Source organism: Cygnus atratus, chromosome 2 (genome assembly GCF_013377495.2).
Source record: "Cygnus atratus isolate AKBS03 ecotype Queensland, Australia chromosome 2, CAtr_DNAZoo_HiC_assembly, whole genome shotgun sequence".
Classification (NCBI taxonomy): Eukaryota; Metazoa; Chordata; class Aves; order Anseriformes; family Anatidae; genus Cygnus; species Cygnus atratus.
In genome coordinates, this window is record NC_066363.1 from 48,476,861 (window position 1) to 48,494,978 (window position 18,118).

Consider the following 18,118-nt stretch of genomic DNA (forward strand, 5'->3'; position numbering starts at 1 on the left):
CACAGCCTCCTCCAGGCCACATCCACCTGCTCCACCGGGGGCTCCTCCACCCATGGGCTGCAGCGTGGAGATCTGCTCCATGTGGGACCCATGGGCTGCAGGGGGACAGCCTGCTCCACCAGGGGCCTCTCCACAGGCCGCAGGGGAACTGCTGCTGCCTGCCTGGAGCACCTCCTGCCCTCCTGCTGCACTGACCTTTGGGTGATGATCTGGAATCAAACCTTTGAAGCTTAGTATGTCAGCAGAAATGTAAGATGCTAACACTGCTATTTCTGACCAGACTTCAACTTTCGTATTTTACATGAATAACTATATTACTTGCCTTGCAGAGGACAAACATGCCACTATTCCCTGCCTCATTCCCTTTTTGGTGGCTGAGAACCTTAGCTGGGGTGAACAGTTGTAACTGACTTAGAGCAGCTGAGGACACAAACCTTACAAGTCCACCTGCACTATCATGTTATCTTCTTCTTAGGGAGAAATTGGTGGGTTCCTTCAGAGCAGTTAGGGACAATCACCAACCAGCACTGGATTAGCATTGCTACTTTTCTACTGACTCATATTTGACTGACTGCAAATCTTTACAAACCTAAGTTAGAAAAAATGTCTGCATTCTCAAATACATCCTTGTAGAGGCACAGTTAGCTGACTGACATAAAGCATATGCATTTCCACTGTCACTCACCTGCAGAAGTGAGTATTTCACACATGGAGATGCGATGTGATATAAAGCATGCCATTAATTTTCTCAGTATTAGAATTTAATAGAGAACATATTAGCCTGACTAACTTCTAGCTCAAATATTTCAAATTAGCCATCGTTTTAAATAACGTGCTAAAAGCCTTCCAGCTCAAAGAAACACTCGTAGTCACACAGCAGGCCTGGACTGGCCTACAGCTGTTCCAAATCTGCAAGTACTTTTAACAGAAACTTGACTATTTCTTAAATTCAGTAGAGCCATATCAAATGGCAATGAGCATTCTGTGTTAAAGTAAGCCTGTGCTGCTGAGATAACACCCAGTTCTGCAGACTTTCAGCTGCCTAGAATGAAAAAAATGTGACTAAATTTGCCATACACTATTTGCCAATAATCAATTTCAGCAATGATGTCAGAATTTGTAAAATTGTAAATAGATAAGACAATGCACAGTTTCTACATAAACTCATGCTCAAAAGTAATGTCATTTATTTAAGAGACCCTATTCTGCTGAAGGATCAGCCCCTTGCTATAAAGGAAAAAGTATAAGTTTGGTTAGTACAGTTAAGTTTTAAATGCTTGTTACTTCATAATGCATAAGGTCAGACAACAGATGATTTTAAACTGTCCTCAATTTTGAATATTAAAATATGACAGAACTCAAAGTTCTAAATTAGTCTGATAAGCAACTTAATATGTGCTAATTAGTTTAAAATGGTTTGACGATGCCTTCTTAGACTATGGACTTGTGTCATTATGTCATCTAATTTAATACAAACTTCTGAGAACTGTGTGTTGGCAGCAGCCCCAGCTATAAATCAAAGCTACCTCCAATTCTTACTCAGAGAGACCAGGTTTATGACATCATACTGAGGCAACTGGACTGAAGACAATGGCCCTCTGTGTAGGTCTGAATGTGGGAGAAATATTTCAGCCAGTTCTGCAAGCCCACATTTAAATGAAAGGCTTTTCTAGAAGGTAAAATGTTAATATATCAAGCCTTGAAGAAAAATAATAAATCATCGACATCCAGTAAAGGGAGTCAGAAAGCGCTTAAATATAAATTATATATATTTTTGATAATTGTAACAAGTCTGTTTGCTTTTATACTTTGGCAATCCAGACGTGTTTTTGAATTTTTTTTTTTGAGGTGCTATTAAAATATGTGAACTGACAAAATATAACCATGTAAATTAAACAGATGTTTATCCTGATTAACGTTAAACTAACAAACTCCCATTTCCATGTAGTATTATTGATGCAGACATTTATGGCACTATAATATATTTATCTTGCCCTTCGTTTGATTGAACCTATCATACAAAACAGTCACCTTTCACGCTGCAGACTACTATGTAGCTCTCCGGCACCAACATATAGATTTTGGTTAGCATATGAAAATCAAAACACTACTTTTTTTCATTGCGTGCACACATATTTCTTCAAAATCTTGAATAAACATAAGTGGTAAAAATTTGGGATGAGACTTTCAAAGAGTGTCAAGAAATTAGGTGGCCCAAATCTCCATTACTGAGCTGAGGTCTGAAATACCATTTGCGCCTCTAAAAACCTCCCCTCTAAGTCAGTTTTGAGCCAGGCAGCACACCCTCTTCACCATGAAACAGACGTTCCTTCAGAAGGTGTTGCCCAGGTCATCCCAACTGCTACTGCTCCCCTGCTGCTGGCTGATCAGAGACATGGTTAGGAAGGTAGACACATCTTCCCGTGCAACTTAACCACTCTGGATTCATGCAAGGACAATATCCTGGCCGTTGTGGCAGCACTGGCTGGATCTAGCAGGCTGAGTGGAGCGAGGACCTCACCCCACATTATGATTCTGGAGTGGTCTGGTGTTGGGGAGAGGCAATGGGCTGGCTGCCCTCAGAAAATATAATCCTGCTGTTCTGTAACATCAGAGCAGCTGTGGGCAGGCGAGGCTTTCTGTAATGCCCTGCCAATGTATGTGCAGCACTGGCAATCTCAGTGATGGGCACTCAACCCCAGGGATCTGAGACAGTCGTTACAGATACTGTTCATGAACTGGATGCTTTTCCCTGGGCACCAATTCAACCAAAATGTTTTTTAAAGGTCAAGCTACTATCAAGACCTTTGCTGTTCAGTAAATAAAAAAAGAGCACAGTGACTCAGAAACAAAGGGAGCCCAACACTATCAAGAAGCTGTATGCAGCACACGTGTGCAATTGAAACTTTTATCTACCTAAGTGACTGAACTCATTCACCCTCTTCTGATAGTATATGAACAGAGTATCCCACGGACTTTTTCCTAGTTATCACTGCAGTATCTCACTGAGACAGAGAACTGCCATATTCATCCCATTGTGGTAGACTCGTCCCCTGTGTGTGCCTGTGGGGCAATAGAAGTCCACCTGGGTAATCTTAGCATTTCAATCTCTTTGCTAGTGCTGGAGCACCTCCTGCCTCTCCAGAAGAGCATTGACCAAGCCATGTTTCTGTTATCCCTGTTGGGAATACATGAGATGGGTGTCTTGTCTTACCTTGCCTAACCAAGACAGTGTTTTCTATGAGGCCAAATGAACGATTTTCAAAACGTTCCCATTAAAATATATCTATTTTTTCAAGTGTACATTCTTCTATCTAGCACAAGAAAGAAGTTTAGAAAGTCCCCTAAAGAAGTGTTGCGGGAAATAAGAGAAAGAAGGATTTATTTATTTATTTTTTTTTAGTATGTGTTGTTTGTTTAATCTTCTATGCTATTTGACAGAAAGGTGCTCCTCTCAGCAAGCTAGGAGGCACTTGTAAAAGCTGCCTGTGCACAGGAAACACTGAGCTCCTCTGCAGCCTGACAGTACCCACTGTCCCACCTGCTTCTACCTTTCTCTATGCCAAGGTGGGTCATGAGGATGCAGCAGTTCAGCATTAGCACGGTGCACCCAGTAAGGCCCACTGGGGGCAGGCTCCAGCCCTGACGTTGCTGCAGGGCAGGTGGGCTGACCGGTGGTGGGAGCAGATGTGCTCACGAGTGAGGCCATGGAGCAGGAGCACAGAGGCGTGCTGCTGCTGCCACAGGCAAAATGTGAGGTAATGTCACTGCAGGGCAGGGGTCCTGCCGTGCGTCCCCATCACACAGTGCTGTTCCCAGAACCGCTGGACAGCCGTAGGGAAAGAGTAAGCACTGCCTCACAAGCTGACGAGCTTTACCAGTGCTCGTTGGGAAGGCTACCTCTAACACATGCCTGCCTGTCCTCTTTGGTTTTAGATGTATATATTTTTACAGGATCAGATGCATATGTACACTTTTGTACAAGAACAGTATCTGGGTAGATGGGAGCCTTGTGCATACATCTCAGCCGGTAATCTTGGACAGTGCCATTATCCGATTAGAAAGTGCTTTCCTGGTAACCCAATTACTAAATGCTTCTCAACAGCTGCTGATCTCTTAGTTTGCTCAATGCCTATTTATGAGACAGAAGATTATATATGGTAGCTTGGTGTATACGCTGTTAAACCACAGTGGGGAGGAGAGGAGGGTGGGTGGAGAGCATTTGGTTTGTGTGTTAGTACAAAAGACAAAATATGCATTAGATTTCTTTCAAGAGAAAAGGGAAAAATTCTTAAAAGGAACAACTCCTTTTCTATCATAAGACCTTATTAAACTCTACAATGTTGAAAAGGATAGATCAAGTCAAATTATTTTTTCTCCTCTAAGGAAAATGCAAGACCTGTGAAACAAGTTACAACTTTACTTGCTACCTCTTTTTTAAAGACAAAGCACTGCTGTTTTCAAATCTCTTCGGTCTCCTTGCCTGTGTGAACCTGCTACCGTCAAGACAGTATGGCTGGAGATGCTGGGATGCTGCTTGAAACCCCAGAGTTTAAACCAGGTGCCTGCCTGAACTGGATTAATCTTTTAGGTGTAAAATGGGATTTCTCTTCTAAAGATTTCTTATCTCCTTATGACAAATATTCCTCCCTGATGCAGGAGGAAGATTATTTGGCTTAATAAGGAGTGACGACCAATACCAGTGGCTTTCACCTGAGGTATTCCTGCAGGTGGGTGCTCCAGTTCTCCCGTGTTATGCTCACCTGGACTGCTCTACTGCTGTTCCCCCAGCACAATACCTAGCTTCATGCACTGTCTTAAGCTGGACGCACCCTACCTGGCCAAGGAGTTTTATAGTCATTTCTGTCAGGTCTGTTAAAATTCACTGGGGTAAGGTCTTTTCAGCTTGACAATATGGCATGACATTACACTACCAGTGCTGATGTTGCTCCTGCTCTCCCGATGAGGGGAGGAGAATGGGAGGGTGGAGGCTGTGGGCAGAGGTCCCTTAAGGAGGCAATGTGGGGGCAGCCGGATATTCCCACAGCTCTGGTCACCAACAATCATGTGGGAAGCACTGCAGGGATGGGCTGGCAGGAGGACACCCTTACTGCTCAAGTCCTATCCCTGGATCACAGTCACAGTAACAGATCTGCAGTGGTAGAGGCAGAGGGACTAACTGGTTAACTAGCTCACCAAATTAACTTTGTTTGCTATGAATATTTAGGCAGAACATGTATGCCCACCTCCTCTGGGCTCTCCTTTTCTCCCAGGCTTGGCAGCATGAGCTGGCAGGCAGCAGTACAAGCCTGCCGCAGTGTGCTACGGCAAAGGGCTCACCAGGAGGGACTTCTGCCTCCCTCCTCCCCTTTTCTCCCCAAGCTCACACAACACTCTCTGGCCAAAGGACCATCTCTCACCCCACATGCTGCATTCCCACTCTCTCTGGAGAGTGGTTTGGACCTGGCTGATCTCAGCCATCTTGGCTCTGACATGCTCTTTGTCTTCAGGGAGTGAGGCAGTCCCTCCCACAGCCAGCTAAACACATCCTCTCCTGCATATTTCACCTACAACAATCACCAGGACCACTTCCCCCTTAGGGTCAATCACTGGGCTAGACTAATTATGATGATCAGCCACTTGAAGAGAACAAAAATAGCCATCTCCTGTAATCCAGCCCATGTAATTCTAAACCCTGTTCTCCCTTACATCAGTTTTATCTTTTGGCTTTTAAGCTAATTGGAAGATCCTGAAGACCCACAAGGAAACTAACATGTGCATGTGAAATCACTAGGAAGTAAGGGAGGGAGTTCTCAAAATGTCCATGCAGAGTGATTTAGTGATCAAAACTACACGCTGGGTTTTGTCATCTGATGGGGAATATTTGAAAAGGGAGGTACTACCAGAGGACAAATTCATATTCTGGAAGTTAACTGTTATCAGTGATTATTGCAGCTGTAACAGAGCTTGCTGGTCATACATATCCAGGGGCATCAATACAGTGCGTGCCCACCCCTGCACTTAGCAGGGCTATCACGGCAGGTAATGCTTCTTGGTCGTCCAGATGAAGATGGAGCACTGTACATGGAAGCATAGTTCATGTCCAATCAAGAAAACTACATCTGCAGGTCAGATGTACCTGGCTAGGCTCCGGCCAGTGGCCAGGACAGGCAGTCATTTGGATACAGTGTGGGCAATTCCAGTGGGGATCAAACAACTCAGAGGAAAAGTACTCGATGGTGTAATGCTGGAGGGAAATGTGAACGTCTTTCCTACACTGCCACCACGGACCTCACTCTACTGTGGGAATGGAACAGCAGGGCTGATGATGAATTTAGTGATCCTCTTAAATGGAAACAGGACTCTGACAAAATCTTGCCTGCTTTTTGTTACCATGTTAAATGTCAAAAGTAGCAATCAGCCACCTAGCAGCCAAAATGAAATAAACTGTAACAGCACATACTATAAAAAATGAGCAACCATGATTCATATTTTCATCTAAAAAAAAAAAAATCCCCTGTGGCCAACCTCCTCTTCCCTCCTGTTGCCCTGCCCTGCTCTGCGCGCAGGCTTTGCAGTGATCCAGCTGCTTCCTGGGCTCGACAGAAAGACTTGCAGCAGGTCTGAGGCTTCAGGCCTGGCTCCACTGCACTTGGTCCTCTCATACTAACTCGAAATGGGTCTGTGTGTAAGGAACACCTACACATTTCCATGCCTCCTCCTCCCTCCAGCCCCCCAGGATGGCTGTGTCGTGCTCCCCGCTGCAGCACTGCTGCCTGCAAGCTGGGCAGGTTCTGCGCCTGTGCTGCTCGGGGTCCTTGGTGGTGGGTGCTTGCTCCTCCTCACCAAGATCTGCACGGGGTATTTCCTTCCCCATCAGCCCCATGTCCTCAGACCTCCCACGCTCCTGGCCAGTCAGCAGCATTGCTCCATACCCCTTCCCACCTTGCTCCTCAGTGCCGGGTGCTTTAGCCTGTCTTATCGCCCATGTCCAGCACGGAACTGCTCCTTCTTGCAGTGACTGTGTTGCATACACTGCAGTTTGGGATCCTTTTACAACCCAGCCCCACTTCCCCCACTCCACCCCCAGCCACCCTTTCTTGCAATAATTTTGTAGACGCGGTTAGGTTAATAGGTTTGCCAGCCTTGACTTGACAATTTAGCAAATATTCAGGGTTGGGATGTGTCAGGAGATGATCATTAAAAGCTGTGTTCAGTGTCACGTTAGAGCAGCAACACTTTGCATCTTCATTTTATTGTTTTCTGCTAATGTGACTGACACGGTTTTAACTTAGAAAGTGAAGTGTGGGCGGAAGAAGTGAGGTGAAACAGAGGCACGTCTGCTAAATGTAATCACTAGAAAACTGCTGATTATACTCATCCATAGCACACTCAAGACATAATTTTAGAGCTGAGGCAGGAAGTTAGTAAGATGCTGACAAAAACGTACAGTGGGCACTGCTCACCATTTTCAGAAGCACACTAAGAACTTTCTTCACTTTCGCACTGCTGGGCTGCAAACAATAATAAGGCATGGCTAGAAACCACGGGCAGGTTCTTGGCACAGCCTAGCACCCACAGACCCAAAGGACCTCTGTTCCTACCAAGCCCCTCATGTAGGTGGCCAGATTTTCATACACAAGCCCCCCTGCCCTGGCTTATGGAGGTGCCTGCATGGAAGCAAAGACATTTCAGAAAAACTCGCTGTACAAGTGAAGGCTGTACACTTAAAAATCTGCCCCTAGAGATGGTTAAACACGTCTCAAAATAAGAATCGCTCAGCACAGCAACACCATTTTAATAAATACTAAACGTAGTGGATTGATTTTTTAATAATGCTTTGAAAATTAAGAAGCCTGACAGAAACAGAAACCGGAAATGCTTTATCGTCAACTCTTTGCAAAAGCATATTTTTCATTCCAGTAAATGAAACACATCAACTTTCTTTTTTTCCATCTAATTAAATATTTCCTGGACAAACTAGACTGTCTTTGCCTTGTCAAATATCACTACTTGTCTACATAAAATTCAAAGAAAAACATTTCTATGTTCACTATTCTTGACACCAGTATTTGTCAGATAACAGAAATCATAGACAGCATTAGATCCTATCTGCAAAAAGTAAGTTCTTGAACAGGTTTCCTCTATTTTGATGCATCTACTAAGAAGAAATCTGAAAAAACAGTAATCTAACCATTATCATTCACTGAGTTATTTAAAGTCTTCTGCACTCTTGCCTCTGAGCTGGAGAACTCTTTCAGCTTTCTCAGCAGATGAAAGCACAGGATTTTGAACCACAGAATACGTATCAGGTTGTTTGTGTGCTTCTTCATTCTCTCCAGATTAGGTTATACTTCAAATGTTACTGCTTAAGTCTAGTGATTTCAGAAGTCTATTCCTCCTGTTTGAAAGGCATATATATGCCAATGGTGTAATAAAGTCATAGAAGCAAAATTATACACAGTCATAAATATGAATGAAAAAACAGCATTTTTCTAGAGGGTAGGGTTCACAAACGCGGGGTTCAACAATGGTATTCCAAAACGTTCTGCTGCACATAATGGAGCCAACAGAGAACTGCTGCACAGAGCTACAGTACTGAAGGGATTTGAAAGGCAGAATATCCAAGTGTCCGTGCACTGTGCTTTGTATAGACTCCTGACTGCAGTGTCTGGTGCTGGGCCTTGCTCCTGATATTCTAATGGGATGTGGCAATGCAAAGCGCATTAGTACTTACCATATGATCTGGGGGGATTCACCTATGCCAGAATGGTAAGGAAACTACTTATATTTCTGTGTTGGGCATGTCTAGAGAGTAGTCTGAAGAGCCTACATCTTGCAGGCTTCATGACAAAACTGATATGCACTTGCTCAGTGATAATAATATTGAAGCAATACTTAAAAAAAAAAAAGCCATTGCAGCCATTTATGTACAATACAGACAAATACAGGATTGGGGATAGTTCAAATTCAGCAGAACTGGACCAGTAATTCAAAATTTTAATTAAAACTAGATTATGAGAACTTAGGTTTATAGTCTGTCCCCAGCCAAAGACAGGCTGGCTCCTTTTCCAGACCTAGTCTCCCATTTTTGAAGCCTCTACTTTTTTTTGTTTATTTGGTTTGGTTTGTTGCTTGTTTGTTTGTTTTGTTTTTGAAACTTTTCATTTATAGAGCAGTAAGATTTTCATTTATACAGTATTTCTTTTCTTTCTGAGGCAGGAACTCTTCACCAAGTAAGCCCCTGCTCTACAAAACACTTGAGCTAACACAGAGGAAAAGTACAATCCTGCCACATCTCTGCAGCACAGTAGAAGCCTTATGGTGGTGAAACTGTGACAATCTGCTGGAGTGGACAGTTTGTGTCAGCTGCATGTCACAGAGCTGTACTCCATGGAGACGCTATAGGACCATCCACTGGAGGTGGGATGAGTGAGGCCACGTGTCCCTGGATCCACTGGCTGTTTTCCCCTAGGGAATGAGGAGAAACAGGAGCTACAGGAAAAAAAAACACCTATTGTACTGTGGTCTGGGTGGCAGCCACGCAGTGCTGCCACATGCGACTGTCCCACTGGTTGCACCGTGTGTGTGCGCACATACCCACCCCAGGAGCACAGCCACAGTGCTCGTGCAGTATTTGGGCTTTAGCCCATACACGGTATTTTCCTTTGGCACAGTCTAGTTGGGCTGTAAAATATGTCTAATGTGTGTCATGCAGCTTTAAAAAAAAACCCCGATGGAGACAAACCTGCAAAATTACGGTAGGCAATGAAATGCTAACATTTTGACTAGTCCTAAGACAGAATGAAAAGCTTACAGGACAACGTATCTGATACATGTAAACCCACTCTTCATACTTGGTGATCCACTTTGACATTTGCTTGACAAAAAAATACACCTTCTGTATTTGTGGAATTTATTTAGACAAAAGACGAAGTGTTACCTGGACCAAAATACTGCTTACCTCCTTTAATTTTTTGTACCTAGATCACACAGTGGTAACTCAACTGTTTTTTTCCTGATGAGCTAAACTTTTGCTTTTATAATGCCTTGAAACATTAAAAGAACATTGTGACTGAAATCAAATAAAGTGCAACATCCTAAAATGGACTCCTAGAAACACAGTGGCTTAAAAGACTGATTCAGTTGTTGTGACTGATTCCTGAATATGTAGTCAAGCTGGTGATATCTATCTTTAAAAGGCACAAAGGAAACAACCAGCAACATAGGGCAAAACCTTTCAGTTGCAACACAGACATAATAAATAGATAATTATTATTATATTATTAATCCTGATGATTACAGAAACATATTCATGCTTACCACTGTTATGAGAGTTTGAAAAGAACTTTTTTTTTAATTACCTACATGTACATATTCACATATAAAAAGAAAATCTGAGTGGAGAACCAAACAGGAACGGGGGAGGCATATTTACTATTCAATACCAGCTTCCATTTCCCCTACTCTGGTTTTACATTTGTTCTTTCAGGTTCCCCTACACTGAAACAAAAAGATTTCACAGGAATTCAAATCAGTACAGCAGACTAAACATGACTCCCAATGTTTTCAACAATTACCATAATTAAAGATGTCTTTGCAGAATAAAGTCTAGGCTGGTTCTCTGTTGCCTGTCACTAGGTAGCTATCCCCATTGTTTCCCATCAGTTGAAACATTACGCGTTTCAACCTCAGAATGGTGATATCATAAACTGACTTAGCAACAGTGAGTATTATTCCCATGGTTTAGAATAATGTTAAAAAAAAGGGCCTATGTAAATGCTGGAGAGGAAAGATGCTGCTTAATAAACAGCAATTTTCAACAGATGTATATTTGAAATACTTATGATGGGACTATACTTGGATGGCAAGGCAATACCTTTTGACCTTTAAAACAGATTTCTGTTCTTGAAAAGAGTTCTGCAAGAGAATAACAACTCTTTTCAATTTAAGAAATGAGCAGTCTTTAAATATACACAGACATATCCACTGGGGATCAAGTTTGCATAAGTATGCTGATTCAGTGAGGCAAAACTACTCAGCACATATGCAGTAAGCATTCTGTTGCCCATGTCAGGTTTCTTGTACTTTTATTTTAAATTAAGGTCCTGATAAAAGTCTGCAGTGCACAAAAGCTAACAAGGTGAAATTTCAACCATGTATTTTACGGGATTTCACCTGCAAAAAGGTGGCAGGGCTCTTCAAGTCATGTGGCATGACCCAAAGACTGCTTTGTGGATACTACCCTCGGAAAGACTACTTTCACTTGTAAAGTCTACAAAAAGCATGAACCTAATCATTTTTTTTAATTCCACTTATTTCCAAAACATCAAAAACAAAACAAACCCCCCTTTTTCCCAAAAAAGTGTTCCTAGCAAAAGAGCCATTCCAGATTAAAAGAAATAATCTAAATTTGCTTAATACTAGGATCTTCATACAAGCCTGCTTGGAATTCAGCTAGCATGAATATTTTATTATCACTTTGTAGTTACCAATATACACTTTCAAAAATAAATTGGCGCACTTGTTTTTAAACATTTCTAAATAAACATTTATAAATTCTAAGTGTTTTTAAATACTCTGATCTTCATACCCATCAGAATTTTCATTACAGCCCAAGAGTAGGACCAATGTGGAGCACTGTTTCTACCCTGACAGAGACAGCAAGGTGAAGGATGACTGGAAGCAGAATCCCCACACCACCCCCAGCAGAGCCCCGCACACTACAGTGTTGTGGTGAGAATTCAGAAGCAGTATTCAAATCCAGTGTACCCTCTGGGGCCAAAAAGTCACACTGAGGGTTGACAGCAAACGAGCAGGGATTTCAGCAGGTTCACAATTTGTGAGTACACGTCAATTTGTGCAGGAGCAAGTCAACTCCCCAAAGCAAAAAAAGCCCTTGTTCCAACAGGTCTCTGTCACCAATACAAAATAAAATAATTTGCAGAGAAGGCCTCTTGTGTGGGCAGCAGAGAGAAAGGCAACCCTTGTGGTTTCTTTCTCACTCTCATTTTACAGCACCGGGCATGCCTGCAAGTTACTCAGGTTACTAAAGAATTATCAGTGCCATATATCTTTCTAAGCTGCCATCATTATCTCTCATTTTTACTAGCAGAGATAAGAAACATATTTTGTTACCATTAGCTGGAAGATAGGTGAAAAGCTGGTACTGGCTTCTCTTTCTCTTTCCGTTGCAGACATAAAAGTTGACCTGAACAGGGCTGGTAATTCTCTGATTGCGGAAAGGTGGTATCTCAACCACCAACGAATTCTGCAAAAACAAACAAATCAGAAGGTCAGGGCATGACTGGGGCAGAAGAGTGTACAAACATATTTATATGTTAACCCTGGGAAGGAGAAGACTCATCTCCTAAGGAAGAATGTACTCTCTACATGGAACTGTGGGGTTTCATTGGCAGGGATTGTCTCCTGCAGCCTGCAGTGTCCTGTGTGTCGGGCAATCCCTACAACTCCTTCCAGCTTTAAGCCATTTCAGCACAGGCATGGTATGCTGGTGAGCAGGATGGGTACTCCTGCTTTATACATGGGGTTGAGAGGCTGAGAAGGGCTTGGATTTGGAGATGGGCACTGCAGAGCCAAGTAGAAGGGAGCACATTTAACAGCGTGCCTGTTTTCAGAAAGTCCTGAGGCTCTCCTCTGCCTTCTTATCCAAGGCTGTCAAGCTTGTTTCAGTGGAGGGACAGCAATGTGGATGAGGCACTGAGTAGGTTCTGTTAGGATGCCTTTGCTATATACAGAATAGCACACAGGAGGTCACCTGGGACATCTGTCTGAACAGCCAACAACTGGCACACTTCTGGAGCAGAGCTGTGAAGAGCCTCACACGTGAGACTAAGCAGCCCAAAACCAGTGGAACAAAACAGGACCTGGAGGAAAAGATTCCTTAACGGGGAAAATGAGATTTTAGCATGGCTCACGTCTTTACAGATTCATTAGTCTTCAGCTATTCGCTTTGGACAGCAAGTACAATATTGTGTATAGATAATGCTTTCTCCCTTCTGCCTCTGACAAGAACCTGGAGCTATAATCAAACTGTGGCCAACAACTTGGCAGTAGAAAGCACAACCACTCAGCTGGCAGGTTGTCCCCAATACATCCTGCCCTAATATAACTTCCTTTGAAAGGAGAATTAGGACCGGAATATGATTATTCAAGTATCTCCACTTTCCAAAATTTATTTATCTAGTTAGTTATTAGCATAACAACTAAGGAAGTTTTAAGCATGCTAATTTCTGTGGATGGGAGATCTTGCAAGGATATCTAGTTCTACAGGTTGGAGTTCTGGAGATCGCGCAAATGGTGTTCCACTGACAGATAACAAATGCTCTAGCATGGGGCTAAGGAAAGACTTGGCTGCTAGGGCATCAGCCTCCATTAATGCACAGTGAAATCTGCTGTGACCATCAAAACTTCCCTTGGTACTCTGAAAGAATAAAGGGGAATGTTAAACTTAACATTTGGCTTGTTTTCAGCTGAGGTCTTTAAATTGGTTGTCTGCATGTCTCCAGCAAGTTCACAGCTAGAAGACCATTGCTTATTGCTACAGAAGTAAAATAGTTGCCATATTTCCCACTTACAGTCATAGTTGAGTAAACCACAGTTCTTCAACACTGGGTTTGATCTCCTGTGAGAGGACTCACATTTCCTCTGCTGAAGGTACACGAAAGCCAGGGAAAATGCTCAGAAATTGTTTTGGGAGCAGAGGCAAGAAACAACCCAGCAAGACAGAAGATGAGCAGACAGGGCTGGCCCATCCTGGACAATGAAAAAATATTTTCCAAATGGTCTCTTCTACTTTCGGGATATATTCCGATGAAGGTTTTTTACCCCATGCTCCCATTAAAGAAAGATTTCCAGGAGGGGAGGCCTAAGTACTTGTTCTGTTTCAGTGGGAAGACACAGTGCCAAAGGCTTGGAAATCCCTCTTTAGTAATAGTGCTAGAGAAGGCAGTATATATTTTTCATCTTGATGTTAAAATATTTAAGGCAGACTTACTGGCTTGCACATTTCTTTGTCAGTTTTGGCTTCCATTTCCCACACATGGTGACCATCTAAAAGACAAAAGAAAAAGATATCTAGTTCTGTCCTTTTTTCCTCTCCCAAGCCTACAAAAGAGTGACTTTTGAAAAAAATAATAATAATTAAAAAAATCTCTTTAATGGAAGAAGCATTGCATATATGAAAAACAACTCTCAAAACCCATTTCCAAAGCTTTGCCCAACCAGGAAGCCAGCTGGGTAACCTGCTACAGAAGCCCATTTAACATTCTTTCAGGGGAGAACCACAGTCCAGAGTACAATATACTGTGATGGAGGAATGCCACCAGTATTTTATTCTGCCACTAATTTAAACAGAACATACAAGTGTTCTACACATTAGTTTTCCAAATGTTCAGACAAAAAAAAATGCTACCTGTAAGTCCCTTTGATCTCTACCTATGCAGTCAGTCATGCTCAACATTAATATTAAACAAAGCAAAACAAAAAAGTAGCATTAAGGAAGCTCCTCAGCCATGCAGTGTTTCCTTTTAATATACTCTTAGTCTGGCTTTTCATATTTCTGCTACTTGGATCAAAAGGCAAGACAATATGCTGGGATATGTAGCTTCTGTGAATCACGACTCCATTTCAAAATTGTTTTAACTCAGCTACAGTGGTCCAACCAACAATTTTCTGGAGCTGCTTCTAGTAGCGTGTTGTGTCCTCCCAATTCACTGTATTTCTATTTTCAAATAAAAAGGGATTTAAGCCACAACTATCAGGTTTTTTTTGTTGTTGTTTTGTTTTGTTTTCGGGGGACTTGTCTTTTGGAAGAAATTGGTTTTGTCTGGTCACTTTTTCTGTGTCTCACTGACACAGAAGTAACTGGTCAATAACAGTTGTTTTTTTAACTTCCTTGTGGCTTCAAAATACAACTGCAGAGAAATTAGGAAAAAAAATGCAAAAAGTAGGGTTTCCATTCTGCAGGCCTAGAAAAACACAAACATATATGAAAGGCCACAAGCAGAGTGCTGTCTAAGTTCAGCAACAGGGACACTTGCAGCTTAAGGAGTCCCACCACAGTCAGATGTCACTGGAATGAATGGGGAAATTCAACTTTATGTCACCTCTTTTGTATATCTATTGCAGCATCGGGACATACAAATGCAAATATTAGTTACTTTGAACTTCATCACATAGACTTGGGCCTGCCTTAGAAAAACAGCTCTCAGCAAGGTAAAAAAGTGAATGCACTTTTTCTTCTCTCTTCACTTTCATGGACAGGATAGAGGTGACGCATTTAGAACTGTCTGATTTATTACAAATGGCTGTAAATAATATTTTTGTGTACAGCTGTCCTACTGTGAAAGGAATGTTGTTCAGGAACTAGCACTGGCAATTGCTTAAATGTTCAAAACCATTTCTTTTTAACGTATGGAAAAAAGTGCAATGTGAAAGCTGCAACACAAACAGCACAGTGGATTTGGCAGGTCTTTATGTAGGAAACAATTAGCAGATCTACCCTTAGTTTCTTCCTACATTTTAAATTGTGACACTGGAAAAAGAATCCCTTTAATCGGTACTGCCACATTCGGGTGGGGAAAGAGAAGGATCAGCCAGTTCACGCTCAAATCTCCTACGCAATGCCTTTTAAGAGCGCCAGCATTGAAACAGACTTCTCTGGAGGATGAGTGATCGCTTCACAATTTATCTAACAGATGCTTCCCCCTAAGCTGTCAGTAAAAAAAAAAAAAAAAAAGCTGACAAGATTCTGCAAGTCAGGTCATATCTGTTGTCTGGAAGTAGCCACCTCTGTTTTCCATCCCTTTCCTACAGAGCCCTTGTAGCTACCTCCTCCTCTCTTCCACACCAGTTAATTCAATCAGCTGTAAAGGTGACACAACACTGACACTATCACACATTTTGCAAACTGTAGAAACTTCTGCTTTGTAAAGGTTTTTGGTGTTTTTTTTTTTTTTTCCTCTCTAAAATCTAAAGACATCCAGACTAGTAGTTAACATGTGTTCAATCTGCCTTTGTAAATGGATTACCAGAAATTCATTTTTTTTCTGTGTTTAATTTCTGCTTTGTGAGGTGAATGATCTGATTCAGGTTTCTGTTTTGTATTTCTTGTCAATACCTCAGTAAAATTCAAAATGACTCAATCTATGGCTAATACTTCAATTGCTTCACGTAGCACTGCCTTTACGCACTTTTGAAATTTTTATGATGACAAAGAGAGTTTGTTCAGAAATATTTTAAATGTTGTAATCTAAACTATTAGGAAAATAAATATCCAGAGCCATAGTTTGTCTCTGGAAGCTAATCAGAACAATACGGACTTTACTCCAAGAAATTCTCTTGAGACTGTCCAGACCATTGCTGCTCAGCAACTGAGGGGAAAGGGAAGAGAGGAAAGAAGTAGGGAATAGACAACTCATTAACAGCTAGTGACATTTCATTTAACAAAAACACAAGGAGGAAAAGTTGTTATGAAGCAGAGACAAAAAAAAAAAAAAAAGACAATTCCTCATATTACGTCTAGTGAACCAAGAGGGAAATCTCAACGCCCACGGACTGGGACCAGCTCCAGGAGGGAAACCTTAGACCACTACGTCAACCTCTTACAGTAAACATGTTTTGCAGGTTTATACAGTTCAGCTGAAATCTTAAAAAAAGGAGAAAGGAATAATAGCTCTGGAATGGTTTGTGGGGGCTCAAACCCTCATGAAAATCTGCCTACACCAGAGAAAACTGTTTTGCCCCCAGTGCCACATATGCTGGGGACCCTCAGAAGCAAGCGGGATACCATCTCCTGTCAGAGTGTGCTCGAGGAGCGAGGACTGCTCAACCACAAAAGTTTCCATTGTATGCCTGCCACATCTGCAGCAGCCTGGTTCAGAGCCCAAGGCAACTCCCTCCTGGCCTCCAGCCAACCAAAGTACACCAGAGCAATTTATACCTTTCCAAAATGCAAATAATTCAAATTACAGACATAACACAAAGCTGAAGCAGACACATTTCAGGCATTCCCGTTAAAGTTTACTCTCTGGAATTACCGTACCCAAATGGGCAGTTGTTATATGAGGAAGGGGGGTAGAAGAAGGCAGAAAAGGAAGAAGAGGAGGAGGCAGGGAGGAAAAGAGAGAAGGAAGAAAAAGGCTTTTCCAAAGGTCTTATTTCATTCCTTTTCATTTTGCTATTTACTTTTACCAAGTAATAAGAAGAGCCTTCTCCAAACCAAATGTCTGGCTTTATTTTGGTGTTTTAAGATTTATACTGCAATGTTTTGAACAGAAAGACATCCCTTTATATAGCTAAAAATTTGTGTCAAAGTATTATATTGTTGTGTTGTGTTTTGTTTCATTTTTTTCTTTTCTTTTCTTTTTTTTTTTTTTTTCACAAAAGGTAATGAGAAACAAAACAGCTGCACACAGAACCGCAGGGAAAAAGCCCTACAGAGTCACCAGCTGAGAGCCCCACTCCTCTGATGCCAAAAGCACTTGACTTGACAAAGCCAAGACTTCAACAGGGACTCCTGCCATGGGCTTCAAGGAGCTCTGAATCCCTCCTCTTCCACAGAAGCAGCATAAGGAGCACAGCAGTGTCACGGGCATGAGAAATCCCCTGTTTGACAAGAGCTCTCTAACTGTGCCCACCTGACCTGGGCTCAGCATGGTGCTGTGTTTCATTGGTAAGTGCCCATCAACACTGTCATGAGCCAAAGACGATGGGTTTTGTCAGGAAGTCTGACATTTAAAGACCGATCACTGCTCTGTGCTGATATTTATAGCATTCTCTGTTTTGGGTGCACTTCATCATGGTCCGCTTCAGCTTTTTTTTCAGACCCAGAGCATCTGGGTTTACTAATGATGAAAATACCACAAATACCATGAATGAAAATACCGTGTTGCTTGGGGTGGATTTTTCAGCTCTGCAAAATATAAACACCCAATTTTAAGATGGAGCAGTTTAACAGTGAATGGGTCTTTAAAGTCTGTCCTTATCAACCACTCACTCCAGTGTTAAAGGAAACTGCGCACAAGTCCAGAAGTAAAAATACTCTAATTCATTAGGGAATTCCCTGCAGTATGAGTCACTGAACGGCTTCCCCACC

At 42.1% G+C, this 18,118-nt stretch overlaps 1 protein-coding gene across 1 annotated transcript in view; it reads right to left on the reverse strand.

Annotated features, from left to right (window-relative positions):
• Nucleotides 1-18,118, reverse strand: part of NFATC1 (nuclear factor of activated T cells 1) — a 120,148-nt gene that overhangs the window by 37,802 nt on the left and 64,228 nt on the right. Inside the window, 2 exon segments of the mRNA XM_050708932.1 lie at nt 12,139-12,271; nt 14,018-14,073. Coding sequence (XP_050564889.1) covers nt 12,139-12,271; nt 14,018-14,073 — 189 coding nt within the window.